Below are 27757 nucleotides of genomic sequence, written 5' to 3'. Positions count from 1 at the left end.
GACCCTGTGAGCTTCCAAAATGAATTCCACTCTAACAGGCAGACAGATCCGGCAGCAGTTCATTGATTTCTTCAAAAGACACAATCATGAGTATGTGCATTCCTCAGCTACCATTCCCCTCGATGACCCCACGCTTCTCTTTGCCAATGCTGGCATGAATCAGGTAGGTTAAAAGTTATAATAATCTTTGTATTTGATACAGTATCTTATCGTCTTTGAAACATCTCAAAGCGCTTCACAGAATATACAGTGTAGTGACTGTGTATTTTGTGGGGGAAACACGGCAGGCAATTGCGCACAGAAAGTTGTTATCTTTCAGCACGAGTCCTGGTTCAGTCCATAGTGTTCCCAAGGCATTAGGGTTAAATGTCTCTAAAAATCAATTATTTTCCCATTTTATTGCAAACTATTACTGAATTGCATTCACTTAATCCAAGATCTTCTCCAGTGAGTAGTGAGATTTTGAACCAAAATAAAATAGTCATCTGAATCACAGTTTAACTTCAGCCCATCATAAGAGATTAAAATTGCTGGCATCTTTGTGTATTATGGCAATAAATGGGCTGCCTTGACACAACCCCGTTTCCTCTCGGAGCTTGCTACGTTTTATGGTTTTCAGACTCAAACTAGTGGTTGTATATTCCCTGTTTTAAATTAATATTGAGAAAAACATGTGGGGAAGATTGGCTATCTGTGATCCTGCAGTTATGAATCTGGTATATAATGATAATTTTTACTGCTGCAGGAAATTCACTATGTCTGAAGTCAGTTGTGTGAACTATCAAATAAATACATAATAGCAGAAGACGTGGGTCTCTGCTCATACCGCACTATAACTGCTTGGAAGCGCATGAGCAACATTAGGTGATGGGTTCTTTATCCTTCCCTGTGGGAAAGCACATATCTCAGCGATCTGCCAGGCCAGGGTCGTGTGGTTTAGTTTGAGGTGGGAGTCCTTATTGATATTTCTGCAGTCTTTACAATGTCTCTTAATTGTGGTGTCCGGGAATAATGGAATCATAACCTCATATTTAAATTGAAATGGTTAATAATGAAACTTAATTCAAGGTCTAATTGGTTTTGTGATGGTTGCCATCCCACAAATAAGTATAGGATTAATAATTACAACAGCATTCGCATGGCAAGGTGCCAATCAAATTGTCTTGGTTGTTACCTTTTTAAGGACTGCAGTGATATTTCAGCAGAATGCTCCTCTTTCTATCACACTATACTAAACAATAATGAACCTTGTATTTAATATAGCACCTTATCACATCAAACCTTTTCAAAGCACTTCAGTTTTCTGTGAAATTAGTTACTGTATCTTGAGGCGGATGAAGCAGCCAATTTGTCCCCAGGAATTTCCATGAAAAAGCCAGGAAATGAATGACTCTCTGGGGCACTTTGGACACTTCCCCGCGTGAGGTGCACTGTATAAATGCAAGTTGTTGTTGTTAACCAATTTAACTGGAAGATTGTTGACCAAGAAGAAACTCAATTTCTTTCCAAATAATATTGTACGTTGTCTTTTAAGAACTGTAGAAAACTGGCTTTAGAGTTGAGACTGAATTCAACAAATTGTCAAATTCTTTGTACTCTGAAATACTTAAAAACTAGAGTGAATCCAGACCCTGTTGGAATTTCTGCCCTCAAATGTACACATTCAAGTAAACTGTCTGTTTCAAAAGTATATATTGTATACATGGTATCATTGCTTACTTTATTTTTACAGTTCAAACCCATTTTTCTGAACACAATTGACCCATCCCATCCCATGGCAAAGTTAACAAGAGCAGCAAATACCCAGAAATGTATCCGCGCTGGAGGTAAACACAATGACCTGGATGACGTGGGGAAGGATGTTTACCACCACACCTTCTTCGAGATGTTGGGTTCTTGGTCCTTTGGCGATTACTTCAAGGTAGAAATAATTAGATATAGACCTGCTGTGGTTAATGAATGAAGCATAAGTGATAGAAATTAACAAAAACTGGAGGCTATAAATCTCTCTTGTTTCATACAGTCATAGATTTTCATTTTAGTTTCACGATGCAGCTTGTGGGATGGGAGTTCCGAGAACATTAAATATGCGTTTCAGGCCATTGACATCAGCACATTGTGTAATGTTGAAACAATCTAAATAATTCAGATACTAACTATTGAAAGGCACTCACACACAAGCCTCTGCTGGAGTAGTGCTGTGAGGCAGTAGCTTTTGTATCTACCAAGAAAATGCTCGAGAACGCAACTGGATCTGTCCATTCATGAACTCTTGCGGACTCACTGTGACAGAAGATACTCTGCCATCTCCACCCCACACTCTCTTTTAGGAAATTGAAGCTAGAAAAAACCATTGTGCACTTTTCAGTAAAAATAAATATTCCCCACAAAAAAAGTCTTTCCTCAAATTGGGACATTTGTGTTCAGAGTGTCTCTGAGTTCTCTGATTGAAGTAGTGGCTCAGAGTTTAGTGATGTGCCTAACCTGTGTCCACCGCCAGATCTGGTTGAACTGGACTGAAACATATCGCATTCTCCCCACCTCAACAAAATCATCCTTCTACTGCACGGTTATCCTGGAGGTCAAGAATATTCCTACTTTGCTCATATTTCCCCTCCCCCTTCCTGTCCCACCCACACCTCGGGTGCCAAGCCAGGACTGTTGAGTGCCTTGGGATGTGCTGCCAATGTGAAAGGCATTATTTAAATGTAAATTCATGTTGTATTTAATATGTGCTGGAGTTAGAAGGCTCTCATGTTTATTTTTGTGTATAGCATCTGGCTTGTGAGATGGCCTTCGAGCTGCTAACGAAGGAGTTCGGGATTCCTATCGAGAGGCTATATGTGACCTATTTTGGAGGAGATGAAAAGGCAGAACTGGAGCCAGATCTTGAATGCAAGCAGATCTGGGTAAATCTTGGGTAAGAACTTGTTCAAATGAAGGTTGATATTCTTTTTCTTTAGAATCCTTCGTTTCATCCACAAAATATTCAGTCACTTTACTGTATATTCTGTGAAGCGCTTTGAGAAGTCTTGAAGATGTGATAAGGCGCTGTATCAAATACAAGAATTATTATTATTATAACATGCTGCCTGAATAATGTTTCTCAAACAACCATGAAGTGATTGACCAATTTTATTTAGGGTATTCTTGGCCAGAACATTGAGAGGGACTCCTCTTTTCGGAACTCATTTTTTTAAGCAATGATCTGCCATTTGGCTACTCAATATCTAAATTATTGTGGTAGGTTTTGAATCATTAATGTCTCATTCTTCCTGAAGTGAGAATTTTGAATCATTTGTGAAGATTTTAGGCAGTAAAAAGCCAATTGCTTTTCAAAATGACAAGTTTATTGACATGATTGTAACATAGTATATTGTAAACTATAAACAGTGACCCCCTAGAGTTAGCTACTAGCGAGGGCTGTGTTCACGAAGACACGTGTTAATGTAATCTGCACCTTTCTGTTCAGAATGGCAGAGGAGCGCGTTCTTCCAGGAAGCATGAAGGATAATTTCTGGGAAATGGGAGACACTGGACCTTGTGGGCCCTGCAGTGAAATGCATTTTGATCGCATTGGAGGACGTGATGCTGCACATCTGGTCAATATGGATGATCCAAATGTTTTAGAGATCTGGAACCTTGTGTTCATCCAGTTTAACAGGTAATGTGCACCATTCAATCTGTACAATATTACACTGTATTCCTGTTCTACCTGGGGCTCACAACGGAGCTAGATAAATGAACTTACTCAGTGTGACAACACGACTCAAAGCACTTCACTGTCACTCCTATAAGTTTGTTGGTGTTTGGTGCTGCTGATTAGTACCACAAATTACTTCCTGTTCCATCAGAGCCTTTTATTTCCTAGGGCAAACAGCACGTTTACTATTAGATCTGAATTTTCCTTCACTGAACCTGGACAAAGGACTTGCCCAACTGCGCAGTGACAGCTGATTCAGTCCCTCTTTCTGCAGGTTCAGCACGAGGCTAACGTAAATGCTGTAACAACGTAATGCAATCGTCTGACACTCCCATCCTATCTCCTTATCAGCTGAATATTGAGGAGTCTCCTGCTATTACTTTCAGCATGAGTGTGCCGTTGCAGTGTAGTGACTATCACTATGAGTGTGCCGTTACAGTGTAGTGACTATCACTATGAGTGTGCCGTTACAGTGTAGTGACTATCACTATGAGTGTGCCGTTACAGTGTAGTGACTATCACTCTGAGTGTGCGGTTACAGTAATAATAATAATAATAATCCTTGCATTTGATATAGCGCTTTTCACGTCTGGAGGACGTCCCAAAGCGCTTCACAGAACACACTGTAAAGTGAATTGACTATATTTGTGGGCGAACGCGGCAGCCAATTGCGCACAGCAATGTCCCACAAACAGTCGTAGATTGAAAATGACCAATTTATTATTGTTTTTGGTTTTGGAGGGATTATTATTAGGCTCTGTGTGGAGTAAGGAAACTTGCCCAAGGTTTCGCCCTCTGCCTGGAATTGAACTCAGGTCTCTCACTTGCAAAGCGAGTGCTCTAACCACTGAGCTACAGGACTCCACAGTGTAGTGACTTTCCTGTTGCTTGTATAATACTAATGTTATTCTTGTGTTTGGTTATTCGTGCTTTTCCCAAATTAACATTTTTTATATGAAAGTCAGAGAAGTGTAACAAAATGTTGATGTTTAAACCTAACTTTAAACCTTGTTTCCTCTCCCTTCTCAGAGAAACTGACGGTAGCCTGAAACCTCTGGCTAAGAAGAGCATTGATACTGGATTGGGTCTGGAGCGACTGGTTTCAGTCCTACAGGGAAAGATGTCCAACTATGACACTGACCTCTTTGTTCCTTACTTTGAAGCCATTCAGAAAGTAAGTATCTAAATATGTATTTGTTGTCCTTTCTTCCATCTCATTTGTCTATCTGTATGGCTGTGTGTTTCTCTCTGCGCGCACACGCAAACATTCCACTTTGCTAAGAATATGGGTCGTAAATCCTATGGGAAGATATTTTTCCTCTAAGCTGAGACAATTTCAACATTTAGTGTGTGACTGTGAGGTAAAAGCCTTACAATTAGCATAAGCCACTGGAGGTCAGGAAAATTAGCCAAATGTTAATGAGATGCCAAAGATCTCCTGCACCTTGACTTTATTATCTCTGAACACAAGTCAGTGTTTACAGATCTAACCTTAGGAAGAACCATCAATGAACTAAAGAATATATTGAGCTTTCATTGAGTGGAATTTATAGATTTAAAGCAATATCTGCCATTTATAGCCTTGGAGACATTCATTTCAGTGATGTATGTGTGTACTGTCCTCGGGTGACACTGTAGCAGACAGGACACCCCACTCACTAACAGTAAGTTCTGCACAGTCCTGGGAGTCCTGCCATTTGAGAGCCATTGTTATATGCTGTCTCCGAGTAGTTGGACAAACCTTTGAAATAACTTGTCTAATTCTAGCGAACTGGGTCTAGACCATACACTGGAAAGGTGGGAGCTGAGGATGTGGATGGGATAGACATGGCGTATCGAGTGCTGGCAGATCATGCCAGAACAATAACGATTGCCTTGGCTGATGGAGGGCGGCCTGACAACACCGGTCGAGGGTAAGATGGAAAAGCTGGAGACATTGCGGGGATTTGTCTGTCATCGGTGTATCAGTTGTAATCAGTTGGTTTGATACCAATGCTGCTGTTTCCATTTGCTGCTACAGTGTGCAACACCCGACTTCAAAATTGTCAGAAAGTTATTAAATTCCCAGCTCTCGCTCAGATCTACTATTCTGATAAAGGAGAGTGTCAGCAGAGAACAGAAAATAATAACACTTGTATTTGCTATAACTCTGACAAGTAACATTGATAGCATCTGAATGCTCCTACAATGTTTTTGTGAGGTGGTGTAATTATTTGTAGGCAAACCCAGTAGCCAATTTGAACACAATAATGCCCCATTAAAGGCCATGAAGTCAATGACCAATTTATCCAGAAGATTGTTGGCCAGGACATTTGGAAATATTTCCTTCTTATTAGATTTCTTTTTAAAATGTGTATCCTATTATTTTCTGATTTTCTGTTAGTATATAATTAGTATATGTCTCTGGTCTGGCCCCTCATTCAAGGGTGTGGGTCTAGGGCAGGGGTTGGCAAAATATGTGGCCCACCAGATTCTATCCAGCCAGTCACTGTGTCTCGCAATAGAAAAAATTATGGTTCGTTCAGTCCCAGAAAGTTCCACAAATTTCGCATTTGAATCTGACTGGGAACATCAGCCAATCACACGACTTAGTTGTGCACAGCTCCCTTAAGTGTTGAATCAGGCTGACATCAGAAATGTACGGATCGGCAAATTTTCAAACGTGCGCTCGGCAACCGCGGCAATACTTTTCACTGAAGAGGACGTTAATTCAAAATGAGTTTATCAAAGAAGTGGAAAGTGGCGCTGAAGGCCGAATGTTCAACCAAGTTCAGTGTGGGTGGAAAAGTTGTGTGCTTAATTTGCAAACATTTGCTCTCCATTTTGAGAGCAAACATGCTTGCAAATATAAGAATGTTTCTGGAAAGCTGATGAAAGAAAGCTGATGAGATGGTTGTTCGAATGCAAAAAGAGCAAAGCATTTTCACAAAACAATTTACGTCCCAGGATGAGATTACACAAGTGAGTTACGTGATTGCACACAAAATCGCCAAGAACAACAAACCATTCTCTGAAGGAGAATTTATAAAGGAATGTATGTTTGACTCTGCCTCGATTTTATGCCCGGACAAGGAAAAACAGTTCGAAAACATTAGCTTGACAAGGCGAACTATTGTGAGACGTGTTGAGGATATTAAAGTAAGCAATTTTGCATGTTTTTCACTGGCACCCGATGAGAGTTGTGATGTCAAAGATATAACCCAGTTGAGAATTTTTATTCGAGGTATCACCAAACATTTTGAGCTCACAGAAGAATTGGCATCAATGCAGTTAATGAAACATACGACAACTGGAGAAGACTTTTTGGAGGCAGTGAATAAATTTATCTTAAAATTAGGAGTGGAGTGGAAAATATTGGTGAATGTAACCACCGATGGAAGCCCAAATCTGACAGTCAAAAATTATGGGTTCCTGAAAAGAATTCAAGATCAAGTCAAAGAAACAAATCCAGAACAGAGTATTGTTTTTCTACACTGCGTTATCCACCAAGAGGTCCTCTGTAGGAATGTTCTAAAACTAAGCCAGGCCGTGGACACAGTTACGAAAGTGGTCAACTACATTCGTGCAAGAGGATTAAACCACAGGTAATTCGTAACTCTGCTTGAGGAATTGGAATCCGAGCACACGGATGTTCTGTATCACAAGAATATAAGATGGCTTAGTTTAGGAAAGGTCTTGAAGAGAGTGCGGGAACTGAGAGCAGAGATTGATTTATTTTTGGACATGAAACAAAAAGATTTGTATTTCCCACAGCTGAATGATGCAAATTGGCTCTGATTTTTGCATTGCCGTTGATATCATGGGCCACATGAATGAACTGAATTCAAAACTGCAACAGAAAGGGGCCTTTGTGCACGATTTGTATCGCAGTGTCAAGTCATTTATGACAAAATTATTTCTTTTATAGCGTCAGATAGGAAACAGGCTGTTCGCCCACTTTACAATTTTGAGGCAGATTACTGTTTGCGATCAAATCCTTAAAAAGTATACTTCGTCACTACTTGACTTGCATGCCGAATTTTCTCACAGATTTCAATTTGATCAAAAATGACCTGCCTTTGGTCTCTTCACCTTTCTCATTTGATGTTGACAAAGCCCCATTTGACCTCCAACTCGAGCTTATTGACCTGCAATGTGATCCGTTGCTTGCGGAGCAATTCAAATCAGTGCCGCTTCCCAGTTTTACGCTTCTCTTAATGAATATACCTTTCCAAATATAAAGGCTCATGCCCGGAGGATGTTTGTGCTGTTTAGATCAACATACATATGCGAGAAGACATTTTCTATGATGAAATTCAATGAATCAAACATAGAGCTATGATGAACGATGACCCCCTTGCAGCAGTATTTTGCATTGCAACAACGGAGACGATGCCTGACTTCAATTGTCTGGTTAACGCACATCAGCGCTTTCATTCTTCCCGTTGAGTGAGCTTCTCACATTCACATCAATATGTGAAATGAATAAATATCGAATAAATGTCTGCTCAATGAGTTGTTTTTATTTAACCCAATTTTAATGAATGTCAATTATATAGACTTTATTTTATGCATAGATAAGTGTAAGACTTGATTTTGAGCTATTATTAAGCATTTAAGTGTGTGTCCCGCGAAGCTAACCAAAACTCGTGAAGTGACCCACCAGCCAAAATAATTGCCCACCCCTGGTCTTGGTTTCCTTCCAGTGATTGCTCATGTATGAGCCTCACAAGGCTCACTGCACCACAGGGAATTAGATGAGCCATTAGCTTGTCTGGAACTACACGTTTGAGTCATAGAATCTTACAGCACAGAAGGCCCATCATACTTGTGTGTGCAAATTGGCTACTGGGTTTTCCTACAAATACAGTTACTACACCTTTACAAAATATTGCTTTTATACTGGAGATAAAAAAAAAGCTGCTTACTTGGGCAGCACAACTCCCGTTGTGTACTGCCTGAACTCCTGCGGGGTCAATGGCTCTTCTCAGTATAACTAAAATATTTTCTCTTTAATGCACAGCTATGTGTTGAGAAGAATTTTGCGACGAGCAGTGCGATATTCCCACGAGAAGCTGAATGCACAGAAAGGATTCTTCGCTTCCCTTGTTGATGTGGTGGTGGACTCACTGGTAGGAACTCTGTACCTACTCACACTCATTCTCAGTGCAGATTGCTGGGATAGAGTAAGTTCTTCATACTGAGATTTATCGTATAGGCAGTCATCTGACTTCACTGAGGAAGGAAGAAACTTTCATTTGCGCTGCATCCTTGCATTTGATATAACATCTTATCTTGTTGTCAAAATGTCTCAAAGCACTTTTACAATGTTTACTGCAAAGTGACTGTATGGTGGACTCCGGATAACTCGTCTCTGCAAGGGAAAAGAGCTCGGTGACAAATTATCTAGAGTGGTGAGTTAGGCATAGGTCCTCCCGAGCCACAAGATGGCACTGTCACTGGTACAGGTACTCGGCATGCATGCTCCAATGCATTGCAGTCTATTGGAGTGCCCCCCCGCCACCTCCGTCGTATCCTGTCAAAGGGCGGGAGGCTGGGGCAGGCCAGAGCCCGGCCCTCCAGTAGACCAGAAGCCTCAGTGATGCATCTGAGTGTGCATGTCTACCCTCCGGTGAGCGCTCGAGCAGTGACAGGATAGGGCGGGAGGCCTCTGTGGTGCCAAATACCATCTTATAGAACACTGTTATCCGATTGAATCTCACATTGTAAGTACTTAGAATAATTTTTAGAATATGACAGTTATGTGTTAATTGAGTGACAAGTAAAGTGAAGTCACTTACTAACGTTTCGGAGGGGAAGTGGCCTGGGTATTGATAACATGGTGACTTACGTGATTGTGACAGAATCTTGTTATCAGGAGTTTACTGTATAGTCAAATACAACAGCAATTTTTTTTTTTATTTGTGGGATTGCAAGCGAGAAACCTGGGTTCAATTCCTGGCAGAGTGAAACCTTGGGCAAGTTTCCTTACTCCACACACCTGATAATAGTCCCTCAAGAAGAAACAATAATAAATTGGTCACTTCAATTCACGACTGTTTGTGGGAGACTGTGCACAATTGGCTGCCACATTTCGCCCACAAAATATACAGTCAATTCACTTTACAGTATATTCTGTGAGACGTCTCAAAGACATGATAAGATGCTATATCAAATGCAAGGATTATTATTATTGTTGGTGAGAGCATGGGGAGAAACTCCCTTATCTTTTCCAATATTGCCGTGAGATTTTTAACATTCATGTGAACAGGTAGACAGGAACTTGATTTAACATATCGTCTGAAGCACGGCACCTCTGACAATGCAGCACGGTCCCAGCACTACATTACAGTTAGGCTCAGATTCACAACTTGGGACTTGAACCCACAACGCTCTGACTCAGACATGGCAGTGTTACCAGCTGAGCCAGGCTACCAGATAGAAAGGCGATGAGCAGAGGCTGAACATGACACCACAGGGCAGAGAGCTTAGAAAGTGTAATGCTGATGAATGTATCTAAAACAGCTCACCCCCTTTGATGAAGGGGAGGGGGAAAGAAGACAACTTGCATCATTTTTGAGTGCATTATAAACACCTTTTTTTTAGAAAAACAAGTTGATGGCCAACAAACAATAAAGTATTTGTGTAAACTGAGTTATTTTGAGGGACCACTTCATCTTTGGATTGCTAAGCGCTCCGAGACACCCTCCGGGGTGAAAGGATGATATATAAATGTAAGTCATTATTGAGTGAGGCAGCTGCCTGCAGCAAGCACAACAAGCATCTGCTTTAAGACAATTCTGGGTTGCAATTGTTGCAGATCCGCAATGGGCTAATCACTTCTTCTGATTCTCCAGGGAGATGCATTCCCAGAGCTGAAGAAAGATCCTGATATGGTGAAGGACATTGTCAATGAAGAGGAAGAACAGTTCTTGAAAACACTGAGCAGAGGACGGCGTATTCTGGAAAGAAAGATTCATAGTCTGACAGACGGGCAAACCATTCCAGGTCTGTGACAGAACCATAGCAACAGGTGTATAATGGAACACATCACATGTCATATAGCCACATAGAATCATAGAATTAATTATACAGCACAGAAGGAGCTATTTGGCCCATTGTGTCTATGCCGGCTCTTTGAAACGAGCTTCCAAATCAACCCTGCTCTCTCCCGATAGCCCTGATCAACCCCATACCCCCGCTCTCTCCCGATAGCCCTGATCAACCCCATACCCCCGCTCTCTCCCGATAGCCCTGATCAACCCCATACCCCCGCTCTCTCCCGATAGCCCTGATCAACCCCATACCCCCGCTCTCTCCCGATAGCCCTGATCAACCCCATACCCCGCTCTCTCCCGATAGCCCTGATCAACCCCATACCCCCGCTCTCTCCCGATAGCCCTGATCAACCCCATACCCCCGCTCTCTCCCGATAGCCCTGATCAACCCCATACCCCCGCTCTCTCCCCATAGCCCTGATCAACCCCATACCCCCGCTCTCTCCCCATAGCCCTGATCAACCCCATACCCCCGCTCTCTCCCATAGCCCTGATCAACCCCATACCCCCGCTCTCTCCCCATAGCCCTGATCAACCCCATACCCCCGCTCTCTCCCCATAGCCCTGATCAACCCCATACCCCCGCTCTCTCCCCATAGCCCTGATCAACCCCATCCCCGCTCTCTCCCCATAGCCCTGATCAACCCCATACCCCCGCTCTCTCCCGATAGCCCTGATCAACCCCATACCCCCGCTCTCTCCCGATAGCCCTGATCAACCCCATACCCCCGCTCTCTCCCCATAGCCCTGATCAACCCCATACCCCCGCTCTCTCCCCATAGCCCTGATCAACCCCATACCCCCGCTCTCTCCCCATAGCCCTGATCAACCCCATACCCCCGCTCTCTCCCCATAGCCCTGATCAACCCCATACCCCCGCTCTCTCCCGATAGCCCTGATCAACCCGATACCCCTGCTCTCTCCCGATAGCCCTGATCAACCCGATACCCCCGCTCTCTCCCGATAGCCCTGATCAACCCCATACCCCCGCTCTCTCCCGATAGCCCTGATCAACCCCATACCCCCGCTCTCTCCCCATAGCCCTGATCAACCCCATACCCCCGCTCTCTCCCCATAGCCCTGATCAACCCCATACCCCCGCTCTCTCCCGATAGCCCTGATCAACCCCATACCCCCGCTCTCTCCCCATAGCCCTGATCAACCCCATACCCCCGCTCTCTCCCCATAGCCCTGATCAACCCCATACCCCCGCTCTCTCCCGATAGCCCTGATCAACCCGATACCCCCGCTCTCTCCCGATAGCCCTGATCAACCCTATACCCCCGCTCTCTCCCGATAGCCCTGATCAACCCCATACCCCCGCTCTCTCCCCATAGCCCTGATCAACCCCATACCCCCGCTCTCTCCCCATAGCCCTGATCAACCCCATACCCCCGCTCTCTCCCGATAGCCCTGATCAACCCCATACCCCCGCTCTCTCCCCATAGCCCTGATCAACCCCACTCCCTCGCTCTCTCCCCATAGCCCTGATCAACCCCATACCCCCGCTCTCTCCCCATAGCCCTGATCAACCCCATACCCCCGCTCTCTCCCCATAGCCCTGATCAACCCCATACCCCCGCTCTCTCCCGATAGCCCTGATCAACGCCATACCCCCGCTCTCTCCCGATAGCCCTGATCAACGCCATACCCCCGCTGTCTCCCGATAGCCCTGATCAACCCCATAACCCCGCTCTCTCCCCATAGCCCTGATCAACCCCACTCCCCCGCTCTCTCCCCATAGCCCTGATCAACCCCGCTCCCCCGCTCTCTCCCCATAGCCCTGATCAACCCCGCTCCCCCGCTCTCTCCCCATAGCCCTGATCAACCCCGCTCCCCCGCTCTCTCCCCATAGCCCTGATCAACCCCACTCCCCCGCTCTCTCCCCATAGCCCTGATCAACCCCACTCCCCCGCTCTCTCCCCATAGCCCTGATCAACCCCGCTCCCCCGCTCTCTCCCCATAGCCCTGATCAACCCCACTCCCCCGCTCTCTCCCCATAGCCCTGATCAACCCCGCTCCCCCGCTCTCTCCCCATAGCCCTGATCAACCCCACTCCCCCGCTCTCTCCCCATAGCCCTGATCAACCCCACTCCCCCGCTCTCTCCCCATAGCCCTGATCAACCCCACTCCCCCGCTCTCTCCCCATAGCCCTGATCAACCCCACTCCCCCGCTCTCTCCCCATAGCCCTGATCAACCCCACTCCCCCGCTCTCTCCCCATAGCCCTGATCAACCCCACTCCCCCGCTCTCTCCCCATAGCCCTGATCAACCCCACTCCCCCGCGCTCTCCCCATAGCCCTGATCAACCCCACTCCCCCGCTCTCTCCCCATAGCTCTGCAAACTTGTCGTCCCCAAATAATTATCTACTTCGCTCTTAAAAGCTGTTATCAAATCGGCTTCCACCAGCCTTTCAGGCAATGCATTCCAAATCCCAACAACTCTCTGTGTGAAAACATTTCTCCTCCCCTCCCCTCTGTTTCTTTTAACAACTATTTTAAATCGGTGTCCTCGGGTTACCGACCCACCCGCCATTGGGAATAGTTTCTCCTTGTTCACCCTATTGAATCTCCTCATCATTTTGAAAACTTCTATTAAGTCTCCTCTTAACCTAATCCCAGCTTCTCTCGCCTCTCCTGATATCTGAAGTCCCTCATTCCTGGTACCATCCTGGTCAATCTCCTTTGCACCCTCTCCAATGCCTTGACATCCTTCCTAAAGTGTGGGGCCCAGAACTGAACACAGTCTCTCGCTGAGGCCTAACCAGTGTTTTATATAAAGGTTCATCATAACTTCCTGACTTGTGTACTCTATGCCCCTATTTATAAAGCCCAGTATCCCATATGCTTTTTTAACAGCTGTATCTGCCTGTGCTGCCACCTTCAGAGATTTACTGATATGAACCCCAGGTCTCTCTGTCCCTTCACCCCCTTTACGATTGTACCATCAGCTTATATTGCCTCTCCTCATTCTTCCTCACAAAATGCATCACTTTGCATTTCTCCACATTAAACTTCATCTGCCACGTGTCTGCCCATGTTACCAGTCTGTCTATGTCCTCTTGCAGTTTGCTACTATCCTCCTCACTGTTTACTACTCTTCCTATCTTAGTATCATCTGCAAACTTGGAAATTGTACTCCCTATACCCAAGCCCAGGTCATTTATATAGATCAAAAAGAGCGATGGTACCAATACCGAACCCTGGGGGACACCACTGCACACTTCTCCAGTTAGCAAAAATGTCCACCAGAAAAATGACTGTTCAGCTGGGCATTAAAGTTCTTCTGGTGTTCTGACCAAAAAACGCCCAGCTAAATTGATCATTCAGGATTGTGGGTGGGACCTTACAATGTACAAATTGGCTGCCATGTTTGCCTACAAATATAGGCATTCCACTTGATGCGATTATCTTACCTCCGGGTAAAAAGACAATGTGGCATTACTTTAATTTTAATTATATGATATAATGACAAACCTAGGCTCTGAAAAAGTGAACGTTTTATGTACAATCCAGGGAGATATATACATTATGTATATATATCATATGTATATAATATATATATCATAGGTATATAATATACATATCACATGTATATAATATATATATTCTATGTATATAATATATATTCTATGTATATAATATATATGTAAAACCGAAGGTGGAGTTCTGTAGCTCAGTGGTAAGAGCACTCGCCTCACAAGCAAGAGACCTGGGTTCGATTCCCGACAGGGCAAAACCTTGGGCAAGTTTCCTTACTCCACACGCCTGATAATAATCCCTCAAGGAAATAAAGAAAATAACAATTTAGTCACTCAATCCATGACTGTTTGTGGGACACTTCTGTGCGCAATTGGCTGCAAATATACAGTTAATTCACTTTACAGTATATTCTGTGAAGCTCTTTGAAACACCTAGAAGATGTGAAAAGTGCTATATCAAATGCAAGGATTATTATTTTTTTTACGAGTGTGTTATCAACATTGCAATCCCATCTTGAGCCCTGAGTTTGTTATATAATTTTTTTCCATCTGTTTTACTTTCCCCAAGGTGACACTGCATGGCTCCTTTATGACACCTATGGTTTCCCTGTGGATTTGACTGCGCTGATCGCAGAGGAGAAAGGACTCCGTGTGGACCTGGAGAGCTTTGAGGAGGAGAAAAAGGCTGCCCAAGTAAGCTCCCAGTTCTTTGCCCTATTAAATACAGGAGTAGAGGCAGTGAGTTTAAAAGCCATTTGTAAATTCTCACACACATACTTGACTTTGTAGTTCACTGGCTCCCCAGCAGATCAAGTTTGAGTCAACTTACTCAAAGTACACGTCCCAGCTCCTCCCTTCCCTCAGCAAACACTGGCCTGATTCATGTTCCCAGCCCTATCCGCCCATCATCAGCGGGCGGGGCTTTCAGCCATTTTGGAGTCCTGTAGCTCAGTGGTTAGAGCACTCGCTTTGCAAGTGAGAAACAGTTCAATTCCAAGCAGGTCAAAACCTTGGGCAAGTTTCCTTACTCCACACAGAGCCTAATAATAATCCCTCCAAAACCAAAAACAATAATTAAGTTGGTCATTTTCAATCTACGACTGTCTGTGGGACATTGCTGTGCGCAATTGGCTGCCGCGTTCGCCCACAAATATACAGTCAATTCACTTTACAGTGTGTTCTGTGAAGCTCTTTGGGACGTCCTCCTGACGTGAAAAGCGCTATATCAAATGCAATAATCAAATGATTATTATTATTATTTTTATTCTGCCTCTGCTCTCTGGAACTCCATCTCGCTCGCTTTTAGTCATCACCTTCTCTTGTGGCTCCCATCCCTGGTTCGGATGCCTTACCAGCACTGCAAAGCTCGTTGAGATGTTCACATAGCTTGATATTCATTTCTTTGTCTACATTCGAAACCCTTCTATAAACTCACATCTCTGACTGCATTTGGCCAACATATCTGAAGGCGGTTTATCCATTGTGACAGATGCTATAGGAAAATAAGTTGTACTCTCACAGATCTGAGAGGAAATGGTGCATCCCCAGGGGAGGTGGGATGACAGCAAACATTATAGTGTCATTTGCACTGTTACCTCATTGATTTCATTTAAAAATAAGCAAGGAGCGTTTTAATTTGCTTGTACTAAGAGTCACGTCACATGCTTTAAATTTACAGTTGAAATCTCATGGAAAAGGTACAGGGTATGAAGACCACATCATGTTAGATGTCAATGCGATTGATGAGCTGCGTGCCAAGGGGTTTGAAGTCACTGATGATTCACCCAAATACAGCTACAGGGCAGAAAACAATGGCAACTATGGTAACGTTTATTCTGTATTGGTTGCAGGGTCATCCACGTTTCTGTCGTCTCCAGATTATAAAGGTGTATAAAATGTTAAATGGGATTGAAAAAGTAAACCCAGATCATTGCTTTAGGATTGCATCAAATTGCAAGGATAATTATTATTGAGACAGTAGAACAAGAGGACACAGCTGTAAAGGGGCAATTTCAGGATAGACACCAGAATGTTTCTCTTGAGCCAGAGGGTAATTATGACTGGAACAGGGTTACCAGGAAGGGCAGGTTGAGGCCAGGACACTGGGACTTGTTTAAACAGCAGCTCAATGCTGTGATAGGGGGATGGTAGAGTGGGTGTTCTGGAGGGATGAGATCGGATGGACCAAATAGCTTCATCCAAATAATATAAAATATAATAATTTGGTAACTCAATCCACAACAGCTTGTGGGACTCTGCTGTGTGGAATTGGCTGCTGCGTTTCGCCCACAAAATATACAGTCAATTTGTTTTACAGTATATTCTGTGAAACGCTTTGAGACATCTCAAATATGTGATAAGGGGCTTTATCAAATGCAAGAATTATTATTTATTATTCTGACCAATCTTGTCATTAAACATTATGATAAGTCCTGAGAACTCAAACAATGTTTGCTGGCCATTGGGGGCAAGTTTTTTGTGTCCTTCCTGGTCAAATTCTCTAGGAAGTAGTCATTTAATATGTTTGCTATCTTCTGTTAGCCAATCTGTGATATAGCTGTATTGGTACATCATCATATAATGCAACCTCACTGTGAAGAGAAAATTTCGGTAATTTCTTCTGCTTCCCCACCCTGTGCACCCAATCCTCGGCAGGTGGGCTTACAGTCATTCTCTCTCCACCCACCCCACCCCCCCCCACACCCCTGCTTCCTAGAATTTTATCCCAGATTTGCTTTGACTCCCTCCCTCCCCTATTTCAAGTTGCATCTTAAAATGTACCTCTTCGGTCATTTTTCATCTGCGCCCCCCCTACCCCCAGCTCTGACCTCAGTGAAACACTTCTGAGACGTTCTCCTGTTGTGAAGGGGGCTGTATCAATATAAATGGTATTGTACTGTTCATGTTCACGTGTTGACTCTTCGACCAGCTGATGTTACTTATTGTGTTTGCAGTCTTCACATCTGTAGAGGCCACGGTAAAGGCAATACGTAGGGAGAAAACCTTTGTTGACGAAGTGACGACGGGCCAGGACTGCGGAGTGCTGCTGGATGGCACATGCTTCTATGCTGAGCAGGGTGGTCAGATATATGATGAGGGATATTTGGTGAAAGAGGATGACAGCAGTGACGATGTGAGCAATCTTTTTCTGTTTACATCATCATCACGGAAACTGAAAACTTAAGATGTGAAGAAGCCAGATTGGTGATGTGTTTCCCACTGGGATCAGTGCATTGTTAACACTCCACCAGTCTGGTTACCTTCACTTGAAATGTATGTGTTTAATTGACGCAAAAATATCCACCTCCTTCAGTGTATAAGTGCTCCCTGTGATGGAAATACATTGTGTAGTAAGGTAGTGTATTACACTCCCTCCCCAATTGTAATTGTCTCTTTAAGGTGATGGCTTTTTATCTGCTCTCCTGGACATGCTGAGAGTCACTTACATGGTACCAGTAATCAAGGTGGCCATCTTCATCTGTGAGCCTGAACACGGGGAACCCGCTGTGGAGAAGCTGGTAATCAGCAATAGGAAGTTACCCAGAGATATTTGCCAATTTACTAATTGTGTTGTTCCTCTCTCCCTGACTGAGGTCAGGTTACTCTGCAGACCAGCGAGATCTCTGTAAGGCTCCATTTCAGCATTTACCGACCAAGCCTTTCTTAGTGAATGTGTAGTTTTGTTTAAGCTCTCACTGCTCCTGTTAATGACAAAGCAAAGCTAGCTCCTATACTGACTGAAGTCAAACTCATTCTTGATTTCTTCTACAGAAAACTGAATTCTCAGTGAAAAACGTACAGGTTCGAGGGGGTTACATCCTCCACATCGGGACAGTTTACGGGCACCTGAAAGTAGGGGATCAAGTTCATCTCTTCATCGATGAGGTAATGTTCTGACAGACATTATTTAAAATCTGGTAGTTTGATGCGAGGCTGCAAAGGTTAAACAGGTGTTGACTTGAGCTACTAGGTTTATACAATAACTGATTGATTATTTATTGTGGTATATTTATTGTACAGCAAGTTTAATATAGGGCCAGTTGGATTTGGAAACTTTCAATATCAATTTTAAAAACTTAGCAATTTTACAACCATTAATATTGACGTTTATTTTGCCTTTATACAATTTTTCATCTACATAAATGACTGCTTCCGGGTATAGGTCATCACTGATGTCACTTCCTGACCATCACATCAGGAACCTAAATGTTATTGACAAGTAAACATGTGCAACAGGCAAGAAGTGGTGCAGGGAAGTGGCCAGTTTTGGAGTCCAAAATAGTATAATTTTTGAAAATTTTAACAGAGAATTCATTTTGCCCAATCTGAAGACAATTTGAAATTCTGTCAAATACTGTTTATTTCTCTGAATTAAAATTAGAATCCGATGATCTTAAATATTATCAAACACACATAACTTTAAATTGCCGCAAATCAGTTTGAGCAAATAATCCTTAATTCTGTGAGAAATGTACACAAATGGTTTATGCCTCTCCTGTGAAGAAGCGAGTTGTGCGCATTGAATAGTTTAAACACTCCTGTATACTGTATAGCAACCTGTCAGAGCACCTCCCTACACAAGCTGCGGACCATCAAATGCAAAGATTTTTATTATATCCTAGTCTTGTTGGTGATGTTAGGTCTCACTTCGGCCACACATCTCCCTCCACTGCCTCCTCGAGCCCCTTGTTTTCTCCCTGACTGCCCACAGCAGAGGCAGCTTTTGCAAAGTCTCTCTATCTGTGACCAGGGCTCCCTCTGCCTCCTCATCCTCCTGGATCTCTCTAGGCGTCCGGTTCGACCCCCACTATCCTTTCTCCCCCACACCTGGTCCTTGACCTGGACCACCTTCTTCCACCTCCACCACGTTGTCCGCCTCCAACCAAACCTAACCACAACTGCAACCAAAACCTTCATGCCATGTATTTATCACCTCGCATCTGAATTACTCCAACGCACTCCTCGCTGGTCTCCCCAACTCCACCATTCAAAAGATCCATACTGCCCGCAAACTGACCTGGACCAAACTATGAACCTACATCTCACCAGTTCTGGCCCAAGCTCCACTGGCTCCCCGTCACCAAATGGATTAACTTCAAAATCCTCACGCTCGTGTTTAAATCCATTCCCTCCCTGGCACCTCCCTCCCTCTCCCACCTCCTCACTCCCCAATCCACCACCCGGCGCCTCCACTCGACTGGCACCGGCCTCCCTCTGCCCCATCGGAGGTTGCGCTTTCAGCCACTACTCCCCAAAACCCTGGAACACTCTCACTCAATCCCTCCACCTTGCCCCCTCTCTCCCCTCTTTCAAGTCCCCCCTGAAAACTTTCCTCTTCAACCGTGCTTACGGCCATCTTCCCCCGGCTCGGAGTCAGGCTCCACCACTGTAAAGTGCTCTGAAACGCTGCCCTGTGTGGAGGGTGGTGTATAAATGCAAGTTGTTGTTGATGTTAGTGTCAATATCCTTCCTTTAGAAGAAGTTTTGTGCCAATCAATTAATCCCAAGTTTTTTTATTACTAGATTATTATTTTGCTAAACTGTGTGCAGTGTGTGTGAATATATGTCAGTCATGTGGAGCACATCAAGATAATAATAATAATAATCCTTGCATTTGATATAGCACTTTTCACCTCTTCTCAACGTCTCAAAGCGCTTCTTCAGAATAGACAGAAGATGAGCTGCAACAGGAAAAAAGGAAAAGTCCTGAGGGAAGGAAGCTTCAGAGTTCTGGATGATCTGCAGTTTGTGGAAGGAAGAGTTAGGAAGACTCACAAGCAGGGAGTTGGTGTAGTTGAGCCTAGATGTAATGAAGGCATGTTTGAGGGTTTTGGCAGCCTGAAGGGTGAAGTAATGGCGGAGCCAGGCAATGTTGGGGAGGTGGGGGAAGACAGAGCAGGTCATGGCATGGATGTGGTGGAGAAAGGATAGTTGAGGGTCATACAAGACACCAAGGTTTCTGACTGGCTCAGTGAGGTGGAGTGTGGATCCACAGATGCACGTGTTTAGAACTTTATTGCAACATGAGAATCGCTCTCGCAGATTGGCACAAAGAGGCACTTCAGTTCTGAAAGATTTCCAGTAGAAAGATCATCTGTAGCAACGTGGGAAAGACTCCTCTAATTGTGCTCAGTGTTTGTGTTTTAGGCCAGAAGACGACCAATCATGAGTAACCACACCAGCACCCACATCCTGAACTTCAGCCTGCGCTCCGTGCTGGGGGAGGCTGACCAGCGAGGGTCTCTCGTCGCACCAGACAGGCTCCGCTTCGACTTCACAGCCAAAGGAGCAATGAGCACTCAGGAGATCAGACAAACAGAGGAGATTACAAACAGAATCATCCAGGAGGGCAAGGTGAAGCTCTTTGTCATCTCCAACATCGGTGGTTATAAGATCGTCATAAGAAACATAGCAACAGGAGTAGGCTATTCAGCCCCGAGCCTGGTCCCTCATGTTATAAGATCATGGCTGATCTGTCACTCAAGACCAGTTACCCGCCCTTGCCCCATTATCCCTTATGAGGGTTATAAGCACTCTTGAGATGGTGATCCTCGATGAAATACACATTGGTGACCTTCAGTGCATATTGGTGATCTTATTCAATTGCTCTTTAATTGTGATTCTGTAGAAGTATATAAGAAAGCAAATGAGGCTGAGAAAATGGCTGGTTTAGCTTCTGATTAATCCCTTTTCACGGATGTGCAATAACTTTGTGTGTTCCCTTGTAGCCTATTTATTCCAAAGACACTCCACTGGCTGTTGCCAAAGCAATACAAGGTCTGCGTGCTGTATTTGATGAGACATACCCTGATCCGGTGAGAGTGGTATCTGTTGGGATCCCAGTGGAAGACATGTTGGCTGACCCATCTGGCCCAGCGGGCTCCGTCACGTCAGTGGAATTCTGTGGCGGAACGTGAGTCTATTAAGTGACAATAAATAACGGGGGTGGGGGAGTGGGGGTGAAAGTGCTGTACTGGGGGAGGTTATTTACTGTTGGAGACCACTCTGAACTCTCAAACCCCTGATCTGAACGTTTTCTTCAGAGCATTTTTTAGCTCTTTCAAATGATAACCAACATGGGCTGTGGTTTAAAATCGTAAATAAGAGAAATTTGTTTAATTCCCCCTCCCTCCATAGAATCACATGGTGCATCGAGGTAATCAATGCTTGGGAACCTTGCAATTCAATTCTATTCACACCTGAAACATCCCGAGATACATAAAAGTGAAGGAGCAAAATAAAAGACCTGGATATTGTGTCCGTCAAGTTCAGAATTAAATGAGGCTTCAGATAGTTTAGCTTCCTGATACTGTTTTGAAAGCTCTCCATCGTCCAGACGTGAAGCACAGTTTATTGAAACAGTGAAGCATCTAAGAGCCATGATTAGCAAGAATTGATCTCACACTATGGAGGGTTGGAATGAGAATGCAGTCATCAGAATCCCACCTTCTCCCTGTGACTAAGTGATGGGTGTGTTTCTCACAGTCACCTGCAGAACGCTGGCCACGTTGGCTCGTTTGTGATTGTGTCGGAGGAAGCTATTGCCAAAGGCATCCGGAGGATAGTCGCTGTCACAGGGCCCGAGGCTCAGAAGGTCAGTGTGCATCAGTTTAATCTGTATCACCAGCAACAGGTATTTATTTCTACGTATGTTCAGAGACCGAGAATACGAGTCTAAAACTAACCAGACTTGAGACTGGATTAAACTGTTCACCCCAGTGGAGAGCAGTCGCATGGAATACAGTTCACGCTGATTATCCTGCTGGGATAATACGCTGGAGGAATAGTGTATTTACAGTTGGGTTTGTGGTTATTTAGAGAAATGATTGAGTGTGGTAGAACACAAGGTCCTGAGCTGCTGGGCCTTTGTGTGCACAGCTAAACAAGTGAATTCCGGAAGTCGTTGCCTAAAGAGATATTTCACAAAACTATTTTCTTGGAGATTTTACGTGTCCTCATAGTTGCCTAGAGAAGAGCTTTACTTGGGTTGGGTCAATGGTGGGGCAAATTGTAGTTTTGTAGCCGGGGGATTGCAGGCACTCAGTCTCTGACATGGACTCGCTCACTGCCTCCTGTATATATCCTAGGTCCTCACACAATCCCTCTTGCTAAAGCTTGGTATGTGGGTGCTGCCTTTTGGATACTGTGACTGACTTGCTATCTCGTATATTTTTTCTTTGCCTCTTGTGTGGGATGATGTCCCCTTTCTACTGAGAGAAACATCAGCAGCAGTTTTGCAGAGTGAATGTGAGTGGGACTGGGCTCCAGCAGAGTTGCCGGGAGAGTGTGTAGGACAGTTTCTGAAGCCTTGTGTTGGCTGTTTACAGGCTCTGAGAAAGGCGGAGGCTCTAGAAAAGGCTCTGGTTGCCCTGGGCTCAAAGGTCCACGGCCAGACCGCTCCCAACAAGGAAATACAGAAAGAGATTGCGGACCTCACAGAGGTAAACCTGTTGTGCACCTGTTTATTTAATCCATTATAATGGGCATTTAGACTGTGCTGTCTGGTATATTTAATAATTGACCATGTATTTAGTCAATCAATAATCAATGCTCCATTCATGTTTAATCAGTTTTTAGCAGTAAATCATTATCCTTGCATTTGATTTAGAGCTTTTCACATCAAGACTTTGTCTCAAATTGCTTTCTCAGGATGTACTGCAAAATGTTGTGATTGTGTATGTGTGGGCAAACGTTGTGTATTTAATTTGTAATTTATAAATGATTTTACAATTACATTAGTTTAGGGTAATGCTCCATATTATAGTTAATTCACAATTTGACTAAACTGCTTATTGAACCTGGCTCAGTAACCCAAAAGGAGAGACCTGAGTTTGATTCCCGGCAGGGCGAAACATTAGGCAAGTTTCCTTTCTCCACACGCCTCTGTTAGAGATTGGCAGATCGCTTTTCTGGGGTTAATAATTCCTTCAAAAAAATAAAAACAATAATAAGTTGGTCACTAGTTATTTATGTATTTAAGCATTTATTTATTTAGTTATTTAGTCAGTATGTCTGTATATTATTACCACATTGTTACCAAGACTCAACAATAATAAGAAGAAATTGGTCACTTCAATCCACGACTGTTTGTGGGACGCTGCTGTGCGCAATTGACTGCTGCGTTTCGCCCATAAATATACAGTCAATTCACATTACAGTATATTCAGTGAAACGCTTTGAGACGTCTAGAAGACATGATAAGGCGCTCTATCAAATGCAAGGATTATTATTATTATTTGTCACCTCCCACCTCGATATTTCTAATGCCCTTCTTGCCGGTCTCTCCAGCTCCACCCTCAAACATCCAATTGATTCAGAATTCCGGCTCTGTGTTCTCATCCTCCTCACCGCCATCACCCCAGTTCTTGCCTGGCTCCCTTTGCAGAACAGAACAATTTCAGGATCTTTACACTCCCTTGTAAATCACTTCACACCCTGGCACCTACCTATCTCTCCCACCTGCTCACATCTCGCTGCTCTACCCACCCCCTTCGGTCAGCTGGCTCCAGCCTCCTGCTTGTACCTCGCCCCCTCCACTCTGCCATCGATGGCTGTTCTTTCAGCCACTACGTCCCCAAACCTTTGGAACTCCAATGCAGATTGGAATATTTCTACTCTAGACGGGTGCAATTTGTCTTTTCCAGTGTGTCCAGTTTACATTACCTTGCAGGTGTTGCTATTGTGGATATTTAAAGCACTTTTGTTCATATTCACCAAATGGTAAATTATCCCACACTGTCTGACAGACCTGACTTCCACTTCCTGCAGATGATTGGCACAGCTGTCATTCCTCAGTGGCAGAAGGATGAAATGAGGGAGAAACAGAAATCACTAAAGAAGGTGATGGATGATCTGGACAGAGCCAGTAAAGCTAACACACAGAAGAAGGTGAATAATCCAATCATTCCCGGGTTTATCAGATGGCCATCTCCATTCATATCCAGAATTTGTCAGGAATCCTTCCTTGTATTCCGCTTGTGCAGAGCCCCACCTGAGGCCTGCACATCACTGTCTTATACAATAACATCTTGTCATTGGACAGGATACGGTGAAGGGCAACTGAATTGAAAGCTGGGGCTTGGTACTTAAATGTAAATGAAGAACCTGGGAATATTCACACTGAGGAACAGAAGGTTTACAGGAGGACATAGTGAAGTATTTAAGATGCTATAGTGCATAGTTAAGCTGAACCTGAATAATGTTTAATATGGTTTCAACCTATACAGTCTGGCTCAGCTTTCCCCTCCCCACTTGTCTTGTCAAAGCACTCGACACTGCGAGCCGGGCATTGGAGTTAAAGGGGGAGGGGAAAGAGGATGGTCAGCTTGGGCAAAGAGGTATGTTTGAGATGTATCTTGAACGAGGCAAGGGAGCGAGAGAGTCAGAAGCATCCACCATGACGCTCCAGAGAGCAACAGCTGAAAGCCCACCCATTGATTGTGGGCCGGGGGGGACATGAAGCAGGCAAATTGGCTGCCTTGATTGACTACAAACTTCACAGTCACTACACTTTACAGTTAAAAAAAATCCTGTGAAGCACTTTGAGATATCCTCCCAATTTGAATGGGGCTATAACCTATACAAATGCAAGGACCGATCAGTTAAAGAGAATCCCAGAATAATAATCAGGCCATTCAGTACTTTTCTCCCATTGAACCATTCCAGTCCCAACATAGACTAATGCCAATAATGAGTTGGCTCGTGATGTTATCACTTTGAATGTAACGTATCAGTATTTCATTCTCAGGTGCTGGACAAGACCAAGCAGTTGATAGAGAGCAATCCCAACCAGCCTCTAGTTGTCATGGAACTGGAAGCGGGAGCTTCGGCTAAGGTAATAATAATAAGTGCCTTCTGGCTATTACACAGTGATTTAAACTAGCTGCAAATGGGATTCTGTCAATACAGGTTAAAGGTCCATTCAATCTGTACAATCATGAACAAAAGGCTGCAGGTGCTGGAAATCTGAAATAAATACAGAAGTCATTGGGAGCACTCAGCAGGTCAGGCAGCGTCTATGGAGGGAAGGGATTTGAATGTAAGGATCCAGAAGGTCCTTACGTTCAATCTAGAAAACTTTTATTCCCAACTCTGAACCTTCAGCATTCACAGGCACAAGACCACTTTGGAGAGATTGCCGACCCTTGAGATTGCCCCAATCAGTCTCCGCCTTGCCCTTGCTACTTTTCATATAACTGTAGTTTTCTTTTGGATAATTGCACTTTAGCCAGTTAATTAACTAAAATGCTCAGAACCCTGTGTGCCTTGGGATGCTGTGGTTAATCACTGCTTTTATTGTTCACTGGAAGGTAATCTGATTTATGCTGCGTTCTCACCAGGTCCTGAATGAAGCTCTGAAGCTGTTTAAGACGACTTCCCCACAAACGGCAGCAATGCTGTTTGCTGTGGACAGCGAGGCAGGAAGGATCACATGTTTGTGTCAAGTCCCCCAGGTAACACTGTGTTTAAAGTGGCAGAGAGCTCCAGAGCATGTGTGCACAACAATAACAAACAACCACTTGTATTTACACAGCGCCCCTCGCACAGAGTAGCAACCCAGAGCGCTTGACACTGATGGAGCACGATGTTGAGCCAGGGTGAGGAGAAGGTGACCATAGGTCAAATAGAAAGGTCTTCAGGCGCAACCTGAAGATGGGGAAGGAAGGTGTAAGGCGGAGGGATAGAGGAAGAGTGTTCCAGATTTACAGGACTTGTGACATGGGGAGCAGCTCCGTGCCCTGCCCAGTACTTTGGCTTTAGAGCTATCAAATTGCCACAGTTAAATAATAATAATAATAATCCTTGCATTTGATATAGCGCTTTTCACGTCGGGAGGACATCCCAAAGCGCTTCACAGAACACACTGTAAAGTGAATTGACTGTATATTTGTGGGCGAACGCGGCAGCCAATTGCGCACAGCAATGTCCCACAAACAGTCATAGATTGAAAATGACCAATTTAATTATTGTTTTTGGTTTTGGAGGGATTATTATTAGGCTCTGTGTGGAGTAAGGAAACTTGCCCAAGGTTTCGCCCTCTGCCTGGAATTGAACTCAGGTCTCTCACTTGCAAAGCGAGTGCTCTAACCACTGAGCTACAGGACTCCACGGGACTCTACAGGACTCTAAATAAATAGAACAATGATACAGATCAGCCTGTGAGTGGTTTACAGTTTCCAAATGGATACTTGAACATGAGTTACAGACTGGAATTAAATCAGAAGTTTAGCTGGTCTCTGCAGTACAGAGAATAACTACAACCCAGAAGTCATTTATGAGCTGGAGTCTGATTGTGGTGTTGATATATAATTGGAGCCGTTTATATATAAATTAACTACAGGGGATCCATAAATGGGGACACAATCTTAAAATTAGAGCTGAACTGGTCAAACTGAGGGCAAAAACATTGTTTCACATAAAAGGTGAGGAGTCCTGTAGCTCAGTGGTCAAGAAAAAAAATAATAAATTGGTCACTTAAATCCATGACTGTTTGTGGGACGCTGCTGTGCACAATTGGCTGCTGTGTTTCGCTCACAAAATATACAATCAGTTCACTTTGTAGCATATTCTGTGAAGCGCTTTGAGATGTCTCGAAGACGAGAAAAGCGCTCTATCAAATGTCAGGATTATTATTATAGAATGTGAAATGCACTTTCCCAAAAAGCTGTAGCTTCAAACTCCATTGGGGATTGTTATGAAGAACTTTTCTATCCTCCTTTGGAGGGAGGAGGGGGAATAAACAGGACTTACATGAACTTCCTGCTCGTAACTGAATGGCCTCCTTCTGTGCTGTATAATTGTGTGATTCTGTGAACTGGTTGCTTCTTTCCATGTTCGGCATCAGAATGCCGAAATCGGGCCCCCGCCCCCCCCCCCCCCCCCCGTGACGGTCCGGTTGCTGAGTCAGGCGGGTCCACAGTATTCCAGTGTACTCACTGCTGATGACAGCTGATCAGACCAGTCACTGGGAGCAGGGAGTCATCCCACACAGCTCCTGTTAGATAGGCAGAAAGTAGATTTTGTGTGTGTGTGTGTGTGTGGGGAGCGGGGGATGTACGTTGTGTAATTTCTCCTTTTACCTCAATTTATAGGAAGTTGCCAGCAGAGGGTTGAAAGCCAACGAGTGGATTGGCCACATCTCAGGACTTCTGGACGGCAAAGGAGGAGGAAAGGACTTATCTGCACAAGCCACAGGGAAAAACATCAACTGCCTGGATAAAGCACTAAACCTGGCCACTGAGTTTGCTAAACTTAAATTAGGAGGCATCAAAAACTAACCATTTACAAAGTTGACTTTAGCAGCCAATTAATATTGCTTAATAACCCTGTGGGAATGCTGGGAATACTGTCCTGTACCTGGGGTGGGTGTAACACTGTCCACGTACCTCTCTCTCCCTGCAGAAGTCATGATCACGTTAAACTTAACTGTTCTGTTTCCTGTGATAGTTATTAATAAAATAGAAGCAAAGGAACCAATGACAGTGTATTATTATTTATTAACCACGATTAAAAATAATAATCTGAAGTTCAACTAT

At 44.1% G+C, this 27757-nt stretch overlaps 1 protein-coding gene across 1 annotated transcript; it reads left to right on the top strand.

Annotated features, from left to right (window-relative positions):
* aars1 (alanyl-tRNA synthetase 1) lies at nucleotides 1-27698 on the top strand. The gene is made up of 20 exons (XM_007912355.2): nucleotides 1-163; nucleotides 1733-1921; nucleotides 2775-2920; nucleotides 3473-3664; nucleotides 4733-4877; nucleotides 5471-5616; nucleotides 8706-8814; nucleotides 10540-10690; nucleotides 14791-14915; nucleotides 15901-16045; nucleotides 17177-17355; nucleotides 17994-18107; nucleotides 20370-20576; nucleotides 20951-21135; nucleotides 21708-21816; nucleotides 22550-22663; nucleotides 23991-24110; nucleotides 24970-25056; nucleotides 25562-25675; nucleotides 27314-27698. The coding sequence occupies exons 1-20, from the start codon at nucleotides 20-22 to the stop codon at nucleotides 27497-27499; spliced, it is 2907 nt and encodes a 968-aa protein (XP_007910546.1). The 5' UTR covers nucleotides 1-19; the 3' UTR covers nucleotides 27500-27698.
* The last annotated feature ends 59 nt before the right edge of the window (nucleotides 27699-27757 follow it).

The sequence above is a fragment of the Callorhinchus milii genome, unplaced genomic scaffold (genome assembly GCF_018977255.1).
Source record: "Callorhinchus milii isolate IMCB2004 unplaced genomic scaffold, IMCB_Cmil_1.0 Scaffold14, whole genome shotgun sequence".
In the NCBI taxonomy this organism is placed as follows: domain Eukaryota; kingdom Metazoa; phylum Chordata; class Chondrichthyes; order Chimaeriformes; family Callorhinchidae; genus Callorhinchus; species Callorhinchus milii.
This window is presented reverse-complemented; position numbering and strand designations above follow the sequence as displayed.

Bases quoted from the DNA above. Each gene is read 5' to 3' on its own strand.
- aars1 (XM_007912355.2), top strand. From the start codon at position 20: ATGAATTCCACTCTAACAGGCAGACAGATCCGGCAGCAGTTCATTGAT. The intron at 164-1,732 runs GTAGGTTAAAAG...TTATTTTTACAG, and splicing joins CCAATGCTGGCATGAATCAG to TTCAAACCCATTTTTCTGAA. The intron at 4,878-5,470 runs GTAAGTATCTAA...GTCTAATTCTAG, and splicing joins ACTTTGAAGCCATTCAGAAA to CGAACTGGGTCTAGACCATA.